At 48.4% G+C, this 7,901-nt stretch overlaps 1 protein-coding gene across 1 annotated transcript in view; it reads right to left on the reverse strand.

Moving 5' to 3' along the window:
* The window catches only part of TMEM65 (transmembrane protein 65), a 45,937-nt gene extending 42,676 nt beyond the window's left edge, over window positions 1-3,261 (reverse strand). The window contains exon 1 of the mRNA XM_007456046.1: window positions 2,426-3,261. Within this exon, the coding sequence (XP_007456108.1) occupies window positions 2,426-2,711 (286 nt within the window). The 5' untranslated portion in view covers window positions 2,712-3,261. The remainder of the gene's footprint in view (window positions 1-2,425) is intronic.
* Between the last annotated feature and the right edge of the window lie 4,640 nt (window positions 3,262-7,901).

Genomic DNA, 7,901 nt, shown 5'->3' on the forward strand with positions numbered 1-7,901 from the left:
ATTGTAAGAAACAGCTCTTTTAACATAATTTATTTCATTAGAAAGTGCACTTAGTACACACATATTTAATACATGGGTTGAGCATTTAAAAACACTCAAAAAGCAACAATAAAAGAAAAACATGGCAATTTTTCATTTGTCTGGGGAAAAAATTGATTTCAGCAATAGAATGAGCTGTATGCATTCTCAACATAATAAATCCTCTCTACCTTAAATGGTTAATGAATAGGGTAATTTACTAGTGATGATCCCAGTTATCTCCATACAAACTATATGTATTGATATGGAAAACAACGAGGAACACTAAGACTGTACTAAAAATTAAACCATCATCATGAATAAGTGTCATTTGAGTCAAAGAGCAATAATTTAGTCATCAACATTGGCAAAATTAGTTGACTTAAACTCTGAAGTTCTTTAGCTTTTAAGTCAAATAAGCATTTGAATACCACATTGTTCCGTATATCCTTTATCTTGAACAAAGACAACTTAAATTACCAACTTCTCTCTCATATAACTTATGTATTATTAAGTTTAATTGACGCTAACTGATCTCCATTGACTGAAGTTTATAGGTCCTTTCCAGAATATTTAAAACCATGTTAAATTTTAAAATACATTTTCCATTTTCACTGGAAAATGTAGCATTCCTACTGGCATGTACTAAAATAATGAGGTATGAGGCAAAATTTATCCATTTGTATCACAGGACATGCTTTTCATGCACTGTCATAAAATTTTATTAATAAGGCCCTCCAATCTTGTAACAATGGTAATGCAGAATTTCCAAGAAATTACTTAGAAAAGGCCAAATGTGTGTTCAAACAGTCTTACCCATGGAGAAAGATTCCTAAAACTAATGCTCTAGCGTGAATGTCTTTATAGTTTTCCAAGGGTCACATTTTCAGAAGTGAATATTTTAAAACCACACACTGAGTGCACACATAGCTCACAAATATGCTAGTATCTGATTATGACTTCATGTAATATCATGATTACATTTAGTAACCTAATTGATTGTGATGTTACATTGTTCCTATAGAAGCACTGTGGGTAGACAATGTCTGGAATCATCCAATACCATAAATGGGTCCACAATTCCCTGAACGGAGGTAAAAAAAGCAGTTAAAAGGCACAACTAATAAAAAGTTCCTAAAGAAGTAGTGTAGAAAAGTCCTGCTTATGAAGTAGACAATTCTCTCCTCCATTCCTGAGCACAGACCAAAGAAGTGCTTTCAAGTACCTGTGGCAGATCAAATGCCTTGCTCCAAATAAATGTGCTCTTAACTTACGGAACCTATGGGATGCTCATGTACCTACCAACCTTGAGGGAGGGGAGGAGTAAACTTAAAACAAACAAACAACAAAAAAGAAACAAAAAACACTTTCCAACACACCAGAATGTATAACAGAAAACAGCAGCAATGTATTCTGTCTGTATCACGGTAGTTAAATGGCCAAAGTATCTTAAGACTGAATGATTTGATCATTGGCCCCTTTCATCCTTATGATTTTCTGACTTTTTAGCTTTTTCACTTGGACTCAAATTCTGACATACCAGCATGCTGCACCGGTTTGAAAAATATCCTCCTTTAACAGGTTAGCTTAAAAATGGCTTGGCTTTCACCATTCCAAATCATTTTTGAGCAGAAGTCCGCTTTTTATTGCAGAGCCACAGATTTCCAGAAAAATACCTTCTTAACTACTGCATTCTTTCATCCTCTGGGGGCACAACAAAAACGGGAGTCTAACTTGGGCAGCACCAAGCCTGTGATGGGCTTGCAAGTATGCATCTGCAGTTGCTGGTCTGATCCACGCTTTCAGTTCCCCAGGAAAATGTTTCCTTCGGCTGCTTAAATGAATCCAACTGGAGGTGTACGCAAACAAGCCGCTGAGAACACCTCTGCCTTAACGAAGCAACATCCCTTCTTTCGGACCCTGACACATCTTCATTTGATAACCATTTAGCGAAGTTTCCCCCTGCCTCTCGGCTTTGTAGCGCTTTGGAAGGAGACACCGCAGGCCACCGGCATGGCTGCACGTTCACAAGTAAGCAGCAAGGACTACAGGGGGACAGCAGGGCTGGGGGACGGGGCGGGGGGTGCACAGCAAATCTAAACAAAATCAAATCAACGTCGGTTGGTAATTGGGGCTGAAGCTCCAACTGTGAGGCTGGGGAGGAACCAGCCAAGCATTGGCCCTGGCTGCCTGGCACGATCCGCGCCTGTCCTACTGCCCCGGGGACACTCAGGAGGCGCAAAGTTCCCCCCGCCCCCCCGGACGTCCCAGGCGCGAGGCCAAGCGGGCGAGGGGGCCGGCGGCAAGGGGCCCAGGCCGAGGGGCGGCCGGGGCGCAGGCGGGGTAGGGGAGGGGCTCTGGGCACCCGCTCCTCCGGCCCCGCCTCGCCCCCTCGCGCCCCCCTTACCTTGGGCGATGGCAATGGACTCGAAGCGGTGCAGCTCCTTGAGCAGGCAGCTCCTCTCGCTGGAGTGCAGGCTGTAGATGAAGTCGCGCGCGCCCTGCGCCGTGTTCAGCGCCTCCATGGGCTCCTTCTTGGGGTGGGTGCCCAGCTCCCGGGGGCCGCCCGGGGCCGCGAGCGCCAGCAGCCCCCGCCCGCAGCAGCACCAGGACGGCGGGCGGGGCGCGGCGGCCGGGCCCGGCCTCAGGCTGTGCGCGGTCCGGCTCCTTAGCAGCGGCAGCAGCCGGGACATGGCGGGCTGAGGAGCGGGGACGCCCCGCGGTAGTCCGGGAGGGCGATTTCTGGCGAACCCGCGGGAAGAAGGAGCTGGGCTCAGCCCGACCCCGCCCCGATGTCCTCCTGACAGGGAGCCGAGGCGCCGGGAACCATGCACTCGCCAGGCCCGCGCGGCTGGAGCCTCCTCTTCAGTCCTCCTTCCCTTCCCAAAGGCTCGCGGCGCCTCCGGTCCCTCCCGACGACAAAAACTTTCTCTGAGGCGGCCGGGCCGGGAGAGCGCTCCCGGAGAAGGCGGACGGGCGGTGCGGGCGGGCGCCTCCCAACCAAAGAGGAGCGGCGCGGGCGGGCGGGCTCGGCAAGGGTTTGTGTCTGTCAGTCTGATCTTCCAGAGGGATGAGTCAGCCACGCGCCGCCCATCCCCGGCACCGCCCTTCCCCGGCACCGCCCTCCTCTCTCGCCGGTTTTCCCACCCTCTTGCCAGCCCTAGTCCCCACACCGAACAGCTTCCGCGCCCTCAAAGCAGCCACGCTCTCAGACCACAGTCGCCGCCGCTACCTCTAGCGGCAACTTAAAGAGGTAACAGGGCGGGACGAAGAAAAGAGGCGGGGTGGGTGAGGCGGGGCCGCGCAGGCGCATTGTGCAGGCTTGCGGGCCGCGCTTTCTCCGGGCTAAAGAGCGTGCACGCGTGTCCCCACCCCCTCCGAAGCATGAAGGTGGAGAAAGACAGGGACCTTACCCCTTGCGCCGGCCTCCGGTTGGCTGAGTAGTACGGCTGCCACCCGGCCCCCCTAGCGCCGTGCCTGAATCTGAGGCTGGTTCTGAACGATGCTCCAGCGTGTAGGCCCTCTCGCCCGGCACGGGCCCGGCCACAGCGCCCTGCTCAGGCTTTGGAACATTGAAGCGCCCGGGCCGCGCCCTTCGCCAAGTCCGTGCACACCCAGACTTCGACCAGGCAACCGGGTCTCCGAGACACCCGCTCTGGGAGCCCCAGAGGGAGGGCTAGGCCAGTTCTTCCGCTTCCCAAGAAGAGTCTGAGACTGAGACCTTGACACTGAGAACACCCTTCCCCGTTCTGATGCAAGCAGCTTAGAGACACTGGAGCCTGAGGCAAGAATGTCACAGACCTTTTCCAGGTGGTTGTCCAGGTTTGTTTGTTTGGTTTTTTTCTTTGTGCCAAGGTGGAAAGAATTCTGCGATCCTCCACCATTTCCACGTGTCCTAGGCATCTTTCAAGGCCCCAGTTCATAGGGTCTGCTATTCCAAGCTTTAATTTATCTCTTTTTAAGGGAGGAGATCTCTGCTTTATCTGAACCTGTCTAAAGACACTTAGGCTTCCTGTCTTCTTAGAGAATAGATCCACTTAGAGAATAAATCTGCTCAAGTGTAATCAAGATCTAAATCCTATCCTTATCATACCCACTGCTGCACCCAGCCCGAGACCTTGTATGCAGTAGATGTGCTATAAGAATGTAAGTGCAATATATAAATGCGCGTCAAGGGAGGAACGGTATCACTAAATCCTCCTACTGCTGTAACCCAGTGGTTCTCCAAGTGTGGTCCCTGGACAGCAGAGCTTGTGAGACATGAAAATTTGTGTGCTCCACCTGAGACCTCCTGAATCTGAAACTGGGGGTTGGGCCCTGTCTGCGTTTTGTTTTGTTTTTTTTTCCTTTGCGGTATGCAGGTTTCTCACTGTTGTGGCCTCTCCTGTTGCGGAGCACAGGCTCCGGACGCGCAGGCTCAGCGGCCCTGGCTCACGGGCCCAGCCGCTCCGCGGCATGTGGGATCTTCCCGGACCGGGGCACGAACCCGTGTCCCCCGCATCGGCAGGCGGACTCTCAACCACTGCGCCAGCAGGGAAGCCCCTTGTCTGCGTTTTAACAAGCCTTCCAGTTAATACTGATGCACACAAAATTTGAGAACCACTGCTCTAACTTAAACACGGAAAGCAATTTTTAAATTTCAGGGCAGTGCCTCTGGTGTAATAATGACAAGAATTGTCTCTGTGGAAAATGGAAGCTCTTTGAGTGTAGAGACTTTCTTGTCTTTGAAACCCCCTACACCTCCCAGTGTGTGTTGGATTCTTCTACAGAGTTATTTAAATTCTTGGGATTTCTACCACCACCACCCGCCCCCCCATATCCCTTTTACCCCCAAGAGATTCTGACTCATTGGGCTTGGGCTGGGACCTGGGAAGAGAGGTTGGAAAAAGCCCTTCAGTAGGAATTCCCAGCAGTCTCCAGGACACCAGTTTTGTGTTTGGGCTCCAGAAACAGATTGCTGAATATTTGATAACTGGATCAACCACTTCCTAGCTATGTGTTAGTGTTAGATTGTTTCAGTAGTGGTCCCAATAATCATGCCTTATGATATCCACTCCCTTGTGTAGACCTGTCACACATGACTGTGGGCTCAGCCACGTGACTTGCTTTAGCCAATAAGTGGGACATCACAGCCATGCTCTAAGTGCTTGTTCCTTGGGGTTTGCTGTAATGTGTTTGCTGTATGCTTTATGAATATTCAGTTCTGCTATAGAAAATAAGAGAAACAAAAATGTAGAAACAATTTGCTTATGAGACATGTTACACGCAGAGTAAATGGATATGTGTTGAACATAGATAAAAAGGATGGAACAAATGAAACTGCTGCTTCAGATAGGAGACAGACCAAGTAAACTTTAAATATTAGTAAGACATGAATCATACTACCTCTCGACTGACAACTGTGTCGTTCCTAAATTGGCCACCAACTAGTGATACCCATTATAGCCCCATTGTGGCCTCATGTAGTCTCTGTACAAGAAAAGCAGATAAATCCCTAGCTGCTCAGGCAGCTAATGGCCAGCTACAGTTATGAACAGACACACTTGCTTCTGTATCACTCAGATGTATGTCAGATGTATGTCGATTCCAGACCCCTTCAGTCTGCCAAAACCCCTCGCTTACCCTCCACTCCGGTCCTTAAAACCATGCCATCTATGGTTTTAAGTGCTATGGTCCTTCCACCCTGCTTATACCCTATCCTAAGCTTGTTTATCTACTCCTTTTCTTTCTCCTTGCTTCTCATTCTGTTTTAAATTGACTGATAAACTGTTGCTGCTCTTTAAGTGAACATGTTAAATCAAACTTAGTGGCTTAAATAGCCAGTTTATTTTGCTCATGATTTTGTAGAAATAGAAATAGAAATTCAGGAAATAGATAGAAATTCAGGAAGGGCTTGCTTGGGCAGTTCTTTGTTGGTGTCTCTTATCAGATGTCACTGCAGCTGCAGTCGTTTAAAGGTTCATCTAGGCTGGACATCCAAGATGGCACACTCATGTGGCTGACAGTTGAGGCTGGCTATTGGCTGGCTGGAAGCTCAGCTGGGACTGTGAACCAGAGTGCCTTCACACACCCCCTCCAACATGTCAGACTTCTCACATGGCAGCTGGCTTCCCTGAGAGCGAGTGTCTGAAAAGAACCAGGTTCATGACCTTTAATGACTTATCCTAAGAAGTAATGGAGCATCACTTCCACTGTATTCTGCTAGCTACCAGCAAGCCACTAAGACCAGCCCATATAAAAGAGAAGGGGATTTGGACCTCCACCTCTCAATGGAAACAGTGTCAAAGAATTTGGGGACTTTTTTTTTTTTAAGATGTTGGGGGTAGGAGTTTATTAATTTATTTACTTTTGCTGTGTTGCGTCTTCGTTTCTGTGCGAGGGCTTTCTCTAGTTGTGACAAGCAGGGGCCACTCTTCATTGCGGTGTGCAGGCCTCTCACTATCGCGACCTCTCTTGTTGCGGAGCACAGGCTCCAGAGGCACAGGCTCAGTAGTTGTGGCTCACGGGCCCAGTTGCTTAGCGGCATGTGGGATCTTCCCAGACCAGGGCTCGAACACGTGTCCCCTGCATTAGCAGGCAAACTCTCAACCACTGCGCCACTAGGGAAGCCCTGGGGACATGTTTTAAAGCTGCCACATAAACAATGTGATTCAAGCATCTTAATTTGGTCTATAAGCCTATCTACATATATGCTTAATCCTTACTAGTCACTTGTGTTATTTCATTTTCTTCTTTTTTTTTTTTATCATTTCCCTTGGTATATCAATGTCTTTGTTACTGGTTTCTAAGAACTCATTTATGAAAGGATGTTAACCATTTATCGTGCAATGCAAATGAAATACCATATTTTATTGCCATCAATTTACTATGGTGTTTTGTATTTTGGTTTTGTATTAAAATATAATCATGTCGTGGTTTTGGGGAAAAAAAAAAAAAGAAAGCCTATGTGTTCCATGACTTATGGTACAATCTTGGAATTTGGCTGCCACATAAAAAGGTCCGGAGTATCCTGCTGGAAAGGCCCCATGAAGGAGCAGGTGACAGCCAATAGCTGCAGCTACCTACCAGGCACATGCGTGAGGCCATCTTGGACCACCTAGTCCCAGTCAAGCCCCAGATGACAGCATTGCAAAGTGGTTGAGATCATTAGCTCTGGAGCCAGACTGCCTAGGTTTGAGTCCCCACTCTGCCATTTACTAGATGTATAACCTTGAGCTAATAACTCAGCCTTTCCATGACTGCTCATCTCTTTGATGGGGATAAGGGCGTGTTGCTAGGTTTGCTCATCTGTTAAATGGACATAAGGGCAACTGCTTTAGAGGGTTATAGTGAAACTAAATATATGTAAAGTATTTCAAACAGCTCCTGGAACATGTAAGTGCTCAATAAATTATTACTATCCAAATTTCTGTGGACCTCTCAAACCTTTAGGATTAGGTCTTTGGACCCTAATTTGAGAAATAGCTACCTAGCTATCTGTCATTTAATACACATGTAATGTGTACTAAGTGGATCCTCTATCCACTCTCTTTCTCTGAACACGTGAATACCCTAAATATAAATGGAGGCGATGGGGAGGGGGGAGGGTTGGGGGGGGTCCACGTATGGAGCTATGGAGAAGTATAGGATAAGGCAGATCTAACTGTGGGTGGCAAGAGGAAGGCTGTGAGGAGATGGGAGGGTGCCGAGGAGGTAGTGCCAGCAGGTTGGAGAAGGTTACAGAACTGGAAGAGGGAGAGGAGAGCCCAGAAGGCAATCCTGGCCTGGGTTCAGCCTAACCTGCTCTTCCCTTTTAAAGATGACAAACATTGGGCTTCCCTGGTGGCGCAGTGCTTGAGAGTCCGCCTGCCGATGCAGGAGACACGGGTTCGTGCCCCGTTTCG

Source organism: Lipotes vexillifer, unplaced genomic scaffold (assembly GCF_000442215.2).
Source record: "Lipotes vexillifer unplaced genomic scaffold, Lipotes_vexillifer_v1.1 scaffold84, whole genome shotgun sequence".
Lineage (NCBI taxonomy): Eukaryota > Metazoa > Chordata > Mammalia > Artiodactyla > Lipotidae > Lipotes > Lipotes vexillifer.